The sequence below is a fragment of the Punctularia strigosozonata genome, assembly GCF_000264995.1.
Source record: "Punctularia strigosozonata HHB-11173 SS5 unplaced genomic scaffold PUNSTscaffold_17, whole genome shotgun sequence".
Taxonomy (NCBI): Eukaryota; Fungi; Basidiomycota; class Agaricomycetes; order Corticiales; family Punctulariaceae; genus Punctularia; species Punctularia strigosozonata.
This window is the reverse complement of record NW_006767449.1, coordinates 421,001-436,464: the sequence shown is the minus strand read 5'-3', so window position 1 is coordinate 436,464 and position 15,464 is coordinate 421,001. Positions and strand designations below refer to the sequence as shown.

General features: G+C 56.8%; 3 protein-coding genes across 3 annotated transcripts; 1 reads left to right on the top strand and 2 right to left on the bottom strand.

The window, feature by feature from the left end:
* Nucleotides 1-70: 70 nt before the first annotated feature.
* On the bottom strand, nucleotides 71-3,846 carry PUNSTDRAFT_108306 (uncharacterized protein). Its single transcript, XM_007388253.1, has 13 exons — nucleotides 3,665-3,846; nucleotides 3,529-3,610; nucleotides 3,379-3,479; nucleotides 2,856-3,320; nucleotides 2,751-2,797; nucleotides 2,589-2,698; nucleotides 2,307-2,485; nucleotides 1,780-2,248; nucleotides 1,163-1,724; nucleotides 966-1,111; nucleotides 841-914; nucleotides 485-782; nucleotides 71-428 (listed from the first exon to the last, which is right to left on the bottom strand). Exons 1-13 carry the CDS (start codon nucleotides 3,727-3,729, stop codon nucleotides 390-392), a joined length of 2,637 nt encoding a protein of 878 aa, XP_007388315.1. The 5' UTR covers nucleotides 3,730-3,846; the 3' UTR covers nucleotides 71-389.
* Nucleotides 3,847-8,462: 4,616 nt separating this feature from the next.
* Nucleotides 8,463-10,031, top strand: PUNSTDRAFT_76166 (glycoside hydrolase family 16 protein; the record flags this gene model as incomplete). The annotated part of the gene is made up of 5 exons (XM_007388252.1): nucleotides 8,463-8,644; nucleotides 8,732-8,905; nucleotides 8,965-9,528; nucleotides 9,592-9,764; nucleotides 9,820-10,031. 5 exons carry the CDS (start codon nucleotides 8,463-8,465, stop codon nucleotides 10,029-10,031), a joined length of 1,305 nt encoding a protein of 434 aa, XP_007388314.1.
* A 1,171-nt stretch (nucleotides 10,032-11,202) lies between these two features.
* Nucleotides 11,203-11,659, bottom strand: PUNSTDRAFT_55531 (uncharacterized protein). The gene has a single exon (XM_007388251.1). The coding sequence runs from the start codon at nucleotides 11,466-11,468 to the stop codon at nucleotides 11,229-11,231; it is 240 nt and encodes a 79-aa protein (XP_007388313.1). The 5' UTR covers nucleotides 11,469-11,659; the 3' UTR covers nucleotides 11,203-11,228.
* Nucleotides 11,660-15,464: the final 3,805 nt, after the last annotated feature.

The following is a 15,464-nucleotide window of genomic DNA, read 5'->3' as shown; positions in this document are numbered from 1 at the left end:
AAACTTATTTTTGGCAAAGTGGTAGCCACCATGTAACCTAAGCAGACAGTCAACGACGACGTGAATAATGTACCAATGTACTAGCTACATGCAGATTCGAGGGGAGCGCATTCATCGTTCATCCATCGTATCTCTCTACTAACTATCGTGTGTAAAGACAGCTCGCGAACAGCGCGATGATTTATTCGTATATGCGAGCGTCCGCGAAGTAGTATATATCGTACCCAAGATCCCCTTCTATGACCAATCTATGCCCAATATACACGGGTGAAAAAAGACAGTAAGCAAAACGCACAGATTATGTCCATGCTCGACTATAGCATCAGGTGCGGGCGTGGCCTATGCGCCGGACAACAGATGATACAACAGAGTATATGCGGCGAGCGTTTTCAGTAGGAGAAAACCATGAGAGACGGGTTGAGTACGATCTGATTAACGACAAAGTCAGCTCTCAACTTCGACAGCCAGTCGCATGCGGACGTACGGGGAACAAGATATGGCTCGCGGTGGAGATGACGAGAGGCATAATCAAACTCCAGTCCTCGCCAGGGATGGCCCAATCCGCGGGCACCAGCGGACTCGCGAGGATGGCAATTCCGGCGATGAACGTGAGGCTGACGGCAAACGCAAACCAAAAGCGCTTAAAGATACGGGGGACTTCGAGGAAGAAGTTGGAACGTTCGACCTCCTTCTTGGTGGCACCCCAGGTGATATTGTATGAGAACATGTGCGCAAGGAGGGCGATGCTGAGGTGAAGGCCGAGCCCTCCGAAGAAGAAGAAACTAGAGAGAAGTCGAGGCGATCAGCTTAGCTATGAGATCAATCCGCGCTTTCACTCACAAGAAAGGCACCCATGTGATATTCTCGACCATCGAATCCCACATGTTACGGTGACCAAGGCGATATTCGAGGAGCTAGCACCAAAGGTCAGAGGCAATAGAGTCGAACCAGCAGTAATCACATACCGTGTACCCGAAATTGCCGAGGCCGGGGAAGACGACGATGCAAGCGAGCCAGATCTCAAAGCTGTGCATGTAAAATCCGTCGACTTCATAACCCCAGCCGAGGATCAGGTAGTTCATGACCGACAAGGTAAAACCGATAGCAATGCCTTCATGAAGAGTCAGCGTATATATAACGATGCGTTAACAGGAGAACATACCGTAGTATGAGAACATGTACGACATCATGCTGACTTTGTAGTGCACCGGCGCATCGCTCCAGACGAAGATCCTGAGCTGCTTGTTGATGGGGCCGAGCCGCCACCAGTCCTTGAGTGGGTTGAAGATGAGCTCGCTGCAGCCATACGCGTATTTCTGCCAGCGGTTGAGCTCATCGTCGACAGTCAGCGACACGCCCTCCTTAAACCCGCCCTTGGAGTAAGTCGCCCAGCGGATGTTGTACCCTTTAAGTTGCAAACGGAGCGCCATATCGAAGTCTTCGGACACGTTGCTCTCCGACCAGATCTTCTCCTTGTCGTCCGCGGTATCGATGAAGGCGGCGTCCTGCACGGCGGACCAGCGAAGGAACGCGTTGTGGCCCACAAACGGCGCAACCTCGCCGTTGGCGCAGGCGAAAGAGATGCACTTGTTGATGCGGCGCGTGAAGTGGGCGATACCGTTCTCGAAGAAATCGTGCGAGACTTGCATCACGTCCGACTCGTGTTGGATAATCGCCACTTCGGGACATTCGGCGAGTTCGCGCGCCGCATCGCGGAAGCAGTCCTGTGGGCAACTTTGTTGGCATCGCCACATTTTCACTCAGCACTACAGAGCTCACCTCGGGAACGACGGTATCCGAGTCGATGATGAGGATGATCTCGCCTATCCTGCACGATTTGCCGTTGGCGGCCCAGGGCTTCCACCTCCGCCCAGTTTCCTCGTACGTCTCCTCTACCGCCATATTCAGCGCCTTGTCCTCCAAGGTCGAACCCTCGATCTGATCCGGGTTCACCGCTCGGGACTCGAGCGCGGCAAGGTGCTTCTCGAGCTTGAGCGAGAGCGCGAGGCCGTAGTTCATGTTGCTGGCCTTCTTGAAACGACCCGCGCGCTTGAAGCCGTCCGGCGCGTTATCGTGTCCAGGGCGTGCGACCCAGCCAATGTTATGATCGGCGTAGAACGCGACGCGCGCTTCGCGCTCCTCAGGTGAGATGAGCTGCAGACCGTCGTCGTGCACAAAAATGGCGGAGGTCCCACCCTGCCGGGCATAGGTCTGCATCGCTTTCTTGAGAGAATAAACCGAGGGCGCGCTATAAATAGCCTTATGGTCAGCGGCAGTATTAAGGGGTACACATGGTTCTCCCTTACATGGTCTGCTCCAGCGATTCCTTGTACACGGGCATCTCGATAGTAATGTGCGGCAGTGCGGCATCCACAACCTTGTTCTCCAGCGGCTTCTGTGCCGAGTAATATTTGGAGTTTTCGTGGAACTGTGCGACGGGCCCGATACAGAAAGCGACGTTCCCGAGGAGTTGCAGACAGAAGAACTGGTAATCAGGAACGAGAAGTCCCCCATCAGCGATCCGCGCGAAGACACGTATATGAAGTAGGATGGAAGAAGGCGGCGTGGAAAGAGAGGAAAGCACTCACGAGTGATATGCAGAACAGGAAAGGCGTCGTGACGAGGAGTGCGAAGCGCTGCCAGGTCCCATCCAGAACATGCTCGGTGATGAGCATGTTGACACCTTGAGCGACGAAAACTGCAAAGAAACGTCAGTAGATGGACTTCCAATGTAGCGGGCCTATACTCACGTGTGGAGAGCGCGACAGCGAGACCGCCTGAGAACGGTGCATACAACCTGCGTTGAATTGGATGAGCTTCCTGACCTTAGGAGAGACCAAAGGAGAATGAATCACCTTTGCGGTCTCGGCTCCTTGCCACCCTTCTCCGCGATGTCCTCGCGATCGACGGACCTCGACCACGGCCAACGTCCCTTCTTCTTGCCGGCCTTCTCCCGGTTCTTGAGGATGGTCTCCACCTGCGCCTCGAGTGCCTCCCTCTTCTCCTCCGCGTCGTCGAACGCGGACTTCTCGTTCAGGTTTGCTTCCGAGCCTGCTGTGGACGCAGGACCGGCGCTGCCCGAGTACGACAGAGTGGGGAGCGCGGGGCGGATCTTCCATACGAGCTGGATGAGCTTGCGGTCGAACTCCTGGCAGAGGCCGATGATGTTGTCGAGGTTGTCGGACCATACGACGAGGACACGCTCATCTCGGACGAAGGCGCCGCACTGCTCCTTGTCGGCATGCGGGAGGTGCGTCATCGTCTCGACGATCTGGATACGCGTCTCGGAGTCGACGTAGATCGCCGGCGCGGTGGGCGGGCTACACGAGGAGCGGTGTTAGTGAGCTGAGAGAACTCCATGGGAGTCGGAGTACGTACACAGAGCCGAGCGCTGCATGGACTGCGGCGGAACGAATCTTCACGGCGACGGCAGGGTTTAGAGTTCGGACGGCTTCTTCGAAGGGGCCGAGGTAGGGGTTCTGATACGGGTTTGGCCACGTGTTGCGGTGGTAGTATGACATGACTTACCTCGTACGGGAAGACGCGGAAGTGTCCAGTCTCGACACGAAGGCATACCCCGGCAGAGACATTCTCCTCCGAGGGCTTGAACCTATGCGAGTGTACATCAGCACACATACAGTCGACGCAAGATGGAACCATTTACCAAGCGTCACCTTGAGTGCGCTTGAAGACATGGTGGAGGAGTGCGTCATATGCGTCGTAGTCCATGGCGGCTGCAAGGGAAGGCTAGCAGATAATGATTGTGGTGGACTATGTGACGGACGGCGACGACGACCGAAGAAGGACCGGAAGGGGAGGAAGGGAGGAGGTCACTCTGCAAACCGGAGGGCTCGCCAGAGATGAGGGACTTTCGCAACATGGCCCGATCGTTTTATACAAGCGGCGTGGATCAGCGCGTCCGGGCGTCGAAAAGCGACACGGCAGATGCACAGGGGAAACGCCAGCTGCGCGCGTTTCCCGAGATCGGAGCTGGGAAGGCACTGCGAAACGGGTCGGTCCGTGGGAAAATTGGTGCGCGTTATCGCTCGACCTGGCGAGCTGACAGCTGCCCACCCTGCCAATCGCAGGTCCCGCCCACCTGGAATTTGACCAGGCTCTGCATGTCAATCTGTGTTTCCGTCAGAAAGTTTCGGCCACCGCCCCCAATCGGAAGGTCGGAGATATGCGGATGTAGTGGCTCGGGATGGCCTGGACAAAGCTCCAGGTGCGAAAATAATGGCCTTCCGATTCGAACGAGTACGGTTGATTGCGCGTCGAATCTATGGGCTCCATGTGGACGTCGGGGATAATCTGGAAGTAGAACTGAGCGGATCCGGAGGTAATTTCGGCATCCATCGTTGGACCGAGGCGGGGGTGCAACAAGACGGGACCTAGCGTCTGGAGCATCAACAAGGGCATTGACAGATGAGAATAGCTGTAGCGACGCACACCTGAGAACAAGTCTCGCTGCGCCTGTTCAGTCGCTGAACAGGAACTGTAAGAACACCGACGTCTAGGCACGCTTGCCTCTCAAATGAAACGTCTAATGGACAGTGAGCCTTGTCTGTTCCTAGACGTCCCTCCGAGTAACGCCTCGCCTCCAAATGGAATCGCGGTTCCCTCGGAACAGTTGCGGGAACGACTCTTCACTCCCGCGCGTGTCTGATCTACTCAAGATCAGAGATCCAAGAGATCGACGTATGTGGTGGGCCTCTCTCACCGTCGGCGCGCGTACCGCCGCCCTATGCGTCCGGCATAGCTTGCTGCTGTTGTTCTTTGTCTCTGATCAATCTCCGCCCAATCGTGTTGAACATTTTCGCGCGCGGACGTGATGCGTAGGTTCCGTCAGCAGTCAGGGCCCCGCCTCGTCCGACGGTCCGATCCCGGAGCACGAACGAACTCCGCTCCATTGGCGTTTTGCAGGTTGGAGTGGTCCAATATCCGGCGAAGGCAAGCTTCCGACCCCGATTCCCCGTCTGCTGGATTGTGCGGCACTCTAAGGCCACGATGAACACGCGCGGCGTGTCCACCGACGTTCGAATAACCCGGCGTACGTCATGGGTTGCGTCGTACGATGACCAGTTCGCCCAAGGCGTTGGTGTTGGCATGCGCGTCGACATACTCACGCATTCATCATCCGGCAAACGGAGAGAAGAGCAACACAGAGATGTGGATGTGATGTCGAGGCACGGGAACTTGAACAGAGAGACAAGAGCTGAGCTGGCCGAAGCCGAGCCTATAGTTACCATAAACGGCAGGTGCGCGCAACAAATCTAAGCACAGCCACAGCGGGTTGGCATCACGCAAGTCTCCGGAGCCTCCGTCGCGCACATCCTCGACGAATACCCGTACTGTTTTTGCAATGTTGGGAAATCTTGTCTCCCGCCTCTTCGAAATCGAGGCACTCGAACTCGCGATGCACTTTTTGAACTAGTGTTTGAGGGTGACGACTAAGAATGCATTGACTGCATGCCTCGATCTCAAGCTATTCTCGAACACGACCACGACGAACGCGACGCCTTCATTCCTCGTTTCTCTCGGGAGCTATCTCGCGACCATGCATACTTTTACGCCTCCGGTGCAGATTGGAGGAAGTGCGCATCAATTTCGATATGTCCATTGGCAAGCCGCAGCTTGAGCCCAAAGCAGCGCGAATGAACATGACGTCGTCTCATCCATGTACGAGAACTTACGACACAAGCTTCCGCAATGTAGCACTAAAAAGACAAACAGGCTGACATGGACGCGCATATTCGCCGTCTGCACCGCCGAAGCTAGATAGATACGCATGCCAATCGCGCCGTCGTCGTCATGCATGCCGGCACGAACGTTGCCCAACGCCGACAACACCGACCATTTGTTCCCCTTCAGCACCTCCTTCCTCTCGACGCTTTCACACTACCGTGTGCGCAGATCTTTCCGATCTCGTAATCTATATCCATTGCTCCCGGGCACCTATCGTAATTGACCACTATCATCTTTGGATATCGTTCCATCCTTGCCTACAACATTCTCTATTCCTTCTTGCTTGTTCCTCATTCCAGTTCTCGTACTGCTTTATGCGCGAGATACTGCGAATCAGCGATGACACCGAAGAAACAGCGACTCGCTCGAAGCACGCATTGACATATAAATACGCACAACGCTCGGACTTCCATGTTTAAATTGTTTCTCTGCACCTTCCAAGGCGGAACATCTCGGCGCTAAAATGGCCTTTAGCTATGCCCACAGCTCGGTGCATTCGATCTTCCTATGTCCTGTGTAAGGCCGCGCTCTCAATCCCATTCCACTCTGGTTCGCGTTCTGATATGGTTTGTTCTTGATAGAGAGGACGGGTATCCATAAGGTATTCCGTCTCTGAGTATAATTCTGTCCGCAGCCCATGCTGATTGTTCATACTCGTATACAGTTGAGCCACCATGCAGGTTCGTTTGGCAACAAAGGCAACCACATCCGCATACGCGTACGGAAAGAGCGGACATGCCACCGGCGAAATAAAGAACCGACCTCGTCAAGGCACCCACTTGCGACCTTCTTGTCCGGTACTTTCCGGGCCAGCATAATGAAGAACTCCCCGGCTCGCGGGAGTGCACGGCGCGTGAACTTCGTGTGTCCCCAGCCCACGGTGAGAGACATATGCTCGCGCCGTGATAGATTACGCTAACGCGCTCCCGACCTGTCAGCGCAATACATCGGTGAAACGAGTTTGCGGCTGTGGTCGCGCGTCTACATACTACCAACAACAGGGCGATGCTGGCACTGCGCGCGAAGCCTAGAATTGGTTGCTGCTCCACTGCCTAAGTAGGCTGTCCGAGCTCACCGACGACAGTGTTCGTTGCGGAGGGCTGAGCGCTGAACGTTGCATCGACGTCAAACCTTCAGAACCATCTACGGCTGTCCGACGCTGACCGCGATCCTCGAGGCGGGTTCGGAAATGCTCTGTCACCGAACCCAGTTCGACAGACAAGCCCTAGCATCTCATATCCGCACAGTGCCTTGCGCTCCGTGCGTCGTATCTTTGCATCGTATCGCTATCGGGGCGACATGCAGCGGAAGGATGATGCGTGGTCGAAACGCCCGGCTTAACGCCGGCAATTATGACTGGTGATTTGAATATTTTTCACACTCCGCTCCTTTCGGTTCAGATCCGCCACTTGGAGATTGATCGGGTGAAAAGGTGCCAATTACGGGAGGGCTCGTTTACTTCCGGACGACGTGGTCTGCTGTCGTCACCTTGTCCGCCACGTCCTCTCCGGCAACCCTAGCGTCGTACCGAGTCGATGCCCTACTCTGCGAACGAGCGAAGTCACTTACGATATACCTGAGACGGCGACTCGCGCATCTCTGGTAGCCGGTTATCTCGCAAGGTTGCCTGAGGCAGTCCTGGGCCGTCCCACGGCCATGCTTCGGACGCGTTCCCATCCGAAATTGTGCGCCACGCGGATCTCTGGAAAATACCTATGTCAAAAGCCGATGTCACCCCTGGCGTCCATCGATATCCACGAACCGGTTCAGCTCGGCCGCTCATCAACCTGACGTTTCCGGCGTACGCGTGGAAAGTGAGGAGTTCCACCACGGACGTTCTCGCCCCTGGATCTACGCGAGGAGCCTCGATGGCATTCATTTGCACCGCCGAAGCCGCGACGTGTGCCGTTCCCAGCAGCCATCGCGGTTCGAAAGCTGCGATAGATGCCCACCCACCAATGCAGGTGCGCCGTCTACAAAAAGTCACAGCCCGGAAAGATGCAATCCCTCAGCCGCCTCGTGCAGAGTCGCTGGTGCACCTCCTTTTCCCCTCCTCGTCCTCGGTTACTTCAGTCCTTACCACCACCGCTCCCTGATCGACGACGCTCAACGCCATGTCTGCACCCGACGCCAGTCAGAAGCCGACGGTCGGTGCCAAGCGCGCCGAACCGCTTGTCCCGCCGCGCCCGCTGTTCTTCAGCGTCCCCCGCTCCGACGACGCGCACGACCCCATCGACCCCTTCCAGACGCCGAACGGAAGTGTTCGTGACCTCCGCGCACCTATCTCTGGGACTGCTACGCCCTACTCCGAGGATGCCGCGTCGCCTCCCCAGACGCCCGGCGCGGTACCCCGCGTGCAGTCCTCAAGCTCGGTCGGGTTCGTCTTCGGTGCCCAGCGCGAGGGCGCGAGCTACCTCTACCCCGCCCCAGACATCACCTCCCGCTCGAGTGGGATTGTGTCTCTGCGCGGCTCCGCGGTAGATCTCCCTGGCCATGCGCGCGACAGGTCCGTCACGAGCGGTTTGAGCACCTTGGCCAGCAGGCCCGGTACCACTTCCTCTGCTGGAGGCATCGAGGTTAGTCGTCAAATCGGCTGCAATAATTTTTTTTCGATCGCTGATGGGCTTGGTATTGTGTAGGAAACTGACCGGCCGGACGTTCATCGCCGTTTCACGACCGGTCCTCGCCAGGCCTTCGCCGCCCCTCCGCCTCGCCCGATGACGCTGTACACCAGCGCGAGCTACAACGCTTCGGCAGCCGATTCGAGCACCATCGACGGCGCCAAGATCGCACCCAACGTGCCGGCACCCTCCAAGCGCCTCAAGTCCACCATGCTTACTGGTCCGATCGAGAAGCCCTGGACGGAGGAGAAAGACAAGCTCAAGCGTGCTGCGTACTGGTGCGTGCCGCTCGGCGGCTTCTCCTCGCCGGCGACTGAGGCAAAGGCACTGATGGGCGTTTTTATTGATTTGTTATCTGATTATAGGATTACGTACGCTGTGATGCTTCTCGGAGTTGCCGGCTCGGTCGTGCGGTGCTATTTTGGTTGGAAGCAGGTGCCACGCATCACCAAGCCGCTCTGCCTCGTTCTCGACGACAACTTTGACACGTTCGACACCGAAAACGTTTGGACGCACGAGGTTGATCTTGGCGGTTTTGGGTTAGCGTCTCTTCTGTCCTCGTTGACCGAATACAGCAAGCTGACGCGATCATTTCCAGTAATGGCGAGTTTGAGATGGCGACCGCATCGCCCAACAACTCCTTCGTTGAGGATGGCCTGCTTTACCTCATGCCCACCCTGACGTCCGACGTCATCGGCACGAGCGCGATTTTCGACGGCTACACCTACAACCTCACCGGCTGCACGAACGTCAACCAGACCGCTTGTGGTGCGGTATCTAACCACACTGCGGGCACGGTAATCAACCCGGTCATGTCTGCGCGCATCACCACCCAGAAGACGCGTTCCATTCGCTTCGGACGCGTCGAAGTGCGCGCGAAGAACCCGAAGGGCGACTGGCTCTGGCCCGCCATCTGGATGCTGCCGAAAGACAACACGTACGGGCCGTGGCCGATGTCCGGCGAGATTGACCTCATGGAATCGCGCGGCAACGGGCCCAAGTACAAGAACCAGGGTAACAACTATGTTCGCGGGTCACTAAACTGGGGGCCGACGACGTGGATCAACGGCATGTGGCGCACCTCTGGCTTCTGGACTGAGCGCCGCAAGTCGTACGACGACGGATTCCACACGTACGTGCTCGAGTGGACGGAGGACTTCATGTGAGTAATAACATGCGGCATCCGCGAACGTTTGCTGATTTCCGCATCTGTCAATCTTGACAGCCGCATCTACGTCGACACGCGTCTTCACCACATGCTGGACTTGCGCTTCAATGAGCCGTTCTTCAAGCGTGGCAAGTTCCCTTCGACCATCACGAACGGCACGCAACAGATTGTGCTTGAGAATCCTTGGGTCAACGGCGTCACCGTGCCCAATGCCGCGCCTTTCGATCAACGTACGTACGCTCGCGGGGTGTAGCATTCAATCATCGTCGCTAACTTACATGGCAGAATTCTACTTGATCATGGACGTCGCTGTCGGCGGCACCAACGGCTGGTTCCCCGATAACGTCGGCGACAAGCCTTGGTTGGACGGCTCCAACAACGCAATGCGCGACTTCGCATCATCCCAGAGCGAGTGGTACAAGACATGGCCACAGGGCAGCAACGTCAAGGATCGCGCGTTGGTGGTCGACTACGTGAAGATGTGGGAGGAGTGCTAATCTCCCGCGACGAACTCATACACTCTCTTCATAACGTTACATTCACGGGCTTAAGGGACCTTGTTGGTATATTTGTATCGTCATGCTTTTCTCTGGTCATTCCATGGCGCCTACATACGCTCATAGCACGCACACGGTAGATTGGCCTATAGTGAAACCAGCTGTTCAAATAGTGCATATCTTGTCCTGTCTTTACCGGCTCTCGGTTTTCGGTAGATCAAGTTAGAATATCTTAGTTGTTCTCGATAGTGCAATCAATATAAATCCAGTCCCATGTGTATGCAATTCGCTGTCCGCTGCTATGCAGTGTACGCTAGACTTCATGCGATCCTGGACGCTTCGAACCGGGTTCGGCGTTACACTCCGACTCGGCAAGTAGTCTCACGTCGAGGCACCTCGCAGAGATCATTCAAAAGGCTATAGTCTTACACGGTTATTCACGGAATACGCTAGTCCACACACGGTCATATTCACTACGGCATGCCGTCATCGAGTGCTTTGAGTATTTTGCACGAGAACTCTGCAAAGCCACGTTGGATGTAACGTTCCTTCCTTACTCAGAGCCTCGAGGCAAGTTTCATGGGAGCACGGTCTCATAAAAAACGGTACAACTGCGCATATAAACAGTATTAGCGACGGAGATATGTATTTTATGACAATCTCCCTGGCTCTATAGTATTCAGCTGATCCCACAAGGACGTCGACCACACAGCGGAGCGAAATGTGGCAAGCTCTTGTGTTCCAGGGCATTGGCGGTTTGGGTTTGGATATGAACGCTAAATACAGTCCTACTGACACCGAAGGTATTTACGAACACCTAGTGTGAAATGAGAGCCCTTGAGGAGGCATAGCTTGGTGCCTGTTCCGGAACAGGTCCTGTGCGGGATGAAAAGGGATCGATACATGAATCTAGAAGTCAAGGGTCGGTAAACGGAACAAAGGAAGGTGGAGAGCAATGTACCAGGGAGCTGAGGGAATTAAGGCGGACAAGCGAGCGTTCGGTATGCAAGGGGCATCTCGGGCGGTATCACACATAACGATCTTCGGTGTGGAGTCAATTGGAGCTGGACATGGATGTCGGTTTGCGCCGTCGAAAGCCCGGTATAACATCGGATGACGTCAGTACCTTTTCTGAGATTCAAATTCTTGAACAATGCAAGGCTGGGTTGCTGAGTCACGGAGAGGGACAAAAGTGCTTCATCGCGTTCGTTGCAGATTATCGCGTTCCAGGCGAAGACTGGCTATATTAAAAAGCACACGTGGAGCAAGGGACCTGGATGTGCCGCTGGGAAACACCATCGAGACGCACGTCAGATCGTAGCTGGCCGTGTTTGCAACTCGCTCAGCAATCCACGACGAGCGGCTCGAGACGATGCCAATCGAAGGAAAACCCGTAAAGTTTAGGGTCCGGCAGAGACGTTCAGGTACCCCCGTCATGGCTCGTCACTTAAGAAGTTGATGGCTGTTCGTCGAGACACCCCATCCACCCCACTGCTGATAGTTTAGGAGGGAGCTTTGATGAAAATCTTGGCATAATGAGTTCAAGGTGTTAAGACCTATAGCCGCGTGTTAGGCTCCACCGGACACGCGAGTGTAGTAAACGGTCTGTAATTTACCTATAGCCGCGTGTTAGGCTACAGGTCATCTAGTTAATACATGTGTGCGAATGTATGCGGAGATCTCTCACCTCCACCGGACACGCGAGTGTAGTAAACGGTGGAGAGTATGAGACGAGCACGGCGGGCATATCAACGCACCGCACGTGCACCCGTCAAACTGACGGATAGGAGGGATACTCCTCCTGGCGTAATAGTCGTATCCTCACACTCCTCCTCGCCATGGAGACTCCCTCCTCCTCATCTCCAACAGAACCCCTACAGCATGATCTTTTGCAGGCCGAGCAGCGACCGAAGACGCGAGAAGGCGGGGAAGGGGAGAGCTTTCGTAAAGATGTCGGCAATGTTGTCGGCGCTCCGCACGTAGACGAACTTGACGACTCCGGCGGCCACTTTTTCGCGCGTAAAATGATATTGTACATCGATGTGTTTTGTTTTGCCGTGATAGGAGGGGTCCTCCGTAATCGTATTCGACCCTTGATTGTCCGCCGCGATGATAGTCGGACCCGCTTGAGGTAAACCGATGCCGGCGAGGAGCTGGCGGATCCAGACGGCTTCTTTAGTCGCGCTACAAGATGCCACGTACTCGGCTTCGCACGAGGACGTGGATACGGTCGGCTGTTTACGAGAAGACCAAGATACGGAGCCAGATCCGAGAGAGAACGAGTAACCGGACACAGAGCGGCGAGTATCGGGGCAATTAGCATGGTCGGAATCGGTCATGCCGGTCAGTCGGAACTCCTCCTTGCCTCCAAGGACGAGGCCGAGGTCCCGCGTGGACTTGAGGTATCGTAAGACGTGCATCGCAGAGCGCCAGTGCGCGAGCCCCGGATTCGCGAGGAACTGGCTCAAGTGCTGAACGGCGTGAGCGATATCAGGGCGAGTCCCGATTGCCAAGTACATCAGCGTGCCAATGACTTTCCGGTAAGGATACTTAGCCATGACGGCCTTGTCCTCAGCCGTCACGGGGCATTCGAGTCGTGAGTGTTTGGTGCCGGGTGGAAGCGGCGTGGAGACAGGACGTGCATCCTCCTGCCGGAATAAGGTGAGTGCCTTGTCAATCAGCGCCGCCTGCGAGAGAGTGATGGTGCGCATCTCGTAGTCGCGGTCGACGCGTATGCCGACTAGCCAGGAGATCTCGCCGCCGAACTTGATTTCCCAGACGGGTCGTACGGTCTCGACGAAAGCGCCGACTTCTGCCCGATTGCTACCCGTGATAGCGAAATCGTCTACATAGACAGCTGCGATTAGAGTACCGTCTGCGGAAACGTGGAAATAGATGCAATGTTCCGCGTCGAGCCGGATGAACCCCCAGTCGGTCATTTGGTTGTGGAGGTGCTTGTTCCACACGCGCCCGGCCTGCTTCATTCCGTACAAAGACTTCGACACCTTCATAATGTGAGACTCGCGCCCGGGTTCCTCCATGTCGCGTGGTTGGTACATGTAGGCGGGTTTGTCGAGTACGCCGTGCAGGTAGGCGGTCTTGACGTCCAGCTGGGCCGTCTGCCACCCGAAATGGGCAGCGACGTGGAGTACGACTCGAATAGACTCCAGCCGTGCAGTAGGGGACGTACTTTTGTCGTAGTCGACCCCCTGGGTCATCCGGCTGCCGTCGCACACGACGCGCGTCTTATACCTCTCGGGCTCGCCGCTGGAGTCGCGTTTCAGTAGGAACACGGGCATGGTCCGCATAATACGTTCATCGCGGGGGACCTCGGAGCGGGGAACGAGCTCGTAGACACTGAGTTTGCGCAGCGAGGCCATCTCGGAGTCCATGGACTCACGCCATTTTGGCCCGTCATCGCGGGCTAGGGCTTCGCGCGCGGTGCGAGGGTCATCCGGAGCAGAGAGGTTAGGGCCGGCGGGGTCGTCAGAGCTGGCCGCGTGGGCCATGGCATCGCGAACGAGGTTGGCAACGGCGGCATGAGCGGCGACGTCTGAGCGCTCCTCCTCGACTGTAGGAGTAACGCGAGCGGTTCTGAGACGGTCAGCGGAGGCACGAATCTCCGAGACGGTGTCGGCGAGTCGGTTAACGTCGCCCGGAGCGCGACGTTCACGCGTGGAACGCCGAACAGGCGGCGTGGGGTTGGGCGACGGGTCCGTTCGACGGCTCTCCGCAGGCAAGACGGTCGGCAGTGAGTCAGCGGCGAAGATGTCGTCGTGATCGATTGTCGGCGACGCGGCTGGGATGTCAGTGCTCTCGGAAGACCTAGAAGTTGGAGATGCAACAGGCGCCATGCGAGGGAGTTGGTGGGATTCAATGAAGGACACGTTCCGGGACTTCAAGACTTTGCCTGATGCCCGGTGCCAGCACAAATATGCCTTACTGTTGGGGGAGTAGCCTACTAACACGCACTCCTTCGAGCGCGGCAGAATCTTGGGATTAGGAACGTTTTCGATTAGTACGAACGCCCGACACCCGATTTCACGCAGATGGGACACGATCGGCTTGGTGCCGAAGAAGCGTTCGTGGGGAGTTCGGCCGCCAGCAGATACGGTGGGCGTCAGATTCGACAGATAGGCCGCGGTCTGCATAGAGATCGCCCACAGGCAAGGAGGAAGTGCTGCCGCGGACATGCAAGCTCGACCGCGACCCATGATCGTCCGGTGAGCGCGCTCGCACATTCCAATGTGCGCGGATGAGTACGGCGCCGAGAATTGCTGTGACGTGCCACTCGCGAGTTGCGCGCGCATGGCCTCGCTGTCGAACTCGCGGCCGTTATCCGAGCGGTAGGTGCGAACGCGGGTCGACGTCAAGCGAAAAATCTCGTCCTCCCATCGCTTGAGAGCAGGCGTCGAGTCCGATTTGCGAGCAAGCGGTAGGCTCCAGATGTATCCGGAGGACTCGTCGACGATATCCAGTAAGTAAAAGTAACCACCGAGGGCTCGTACATGAAAAGGACCCTGCAAGTCGATATACACCACGTCCAGAATCCCTGCGGCCCTCACCCCCTCACGGACCTTCGGCATGGCGGCTCTGGACTGTTTGCCGAGGATGCAATGGTCACATGAGGGCGGAGCGGACGTCGAGGGGGAGACGGGCATACCGTCAACGACGCCGGCGCGCGCGGCTTGCGATAAAGCGCCGTAATTGGCGTGGCCGAAACGACCGTGCCAGGTGGTAAGAGGGACGGCGGACGCGGCGACGGGGGCAAGAGTGCGGGTGGAGGGGGATGCGCAGGGTTCGGTACCATCAAGGCGGTATAAGCTATTGTTCTTGCGGGTTGCGCGGGCGACGGGTGATGGCTCTAGCTTCCAGTAGACGTCAGCGTGTCCGGAACTGAAGTCGATCCGGTACCCCTGGTCGCATAGGCGTCCGACGGAGAGGAGGGTTAGAGTCGTGTCAGGAACCCAGAGGGCGTTGTCGACCAGCATCTGCCGGCCTCCAGGAAGCGGGATGCGCATGGTACCGACCCCAGACGAGAAGACTTTAGAGCCGTTGAAGCCACCGATCGCGACGCGGAGCGGGCGAAGCGATTCGAAGAGGTGACGGAACTTCGTTAGCGATATGTTCGCGCCGGTGTCGAGGATGTATTCGTGTGACGCGGAGAGGTTGGAATCGATGTTCGCGAGCCGGCGATCCTCGGCGGACATCGCATGGGCAGGCGGAGTAGGCGTCACGTCGACGGCGGTAGCCTGTAGCCAGTCGACGGATGTGGTGTGGACGACGTTGGCGGTGAAACCGCAGTCGCCGAAGTCGTCTTCGCTCCATGACCCAGCGTCGATGTCGAGCAGGAACGGGTCGTCGGGCGTGGTCGCAAAAGCGACCTGCGTGGGCCAATCGGAGACGGCGGCCGCGGCCGCAAAGGATGGCGTG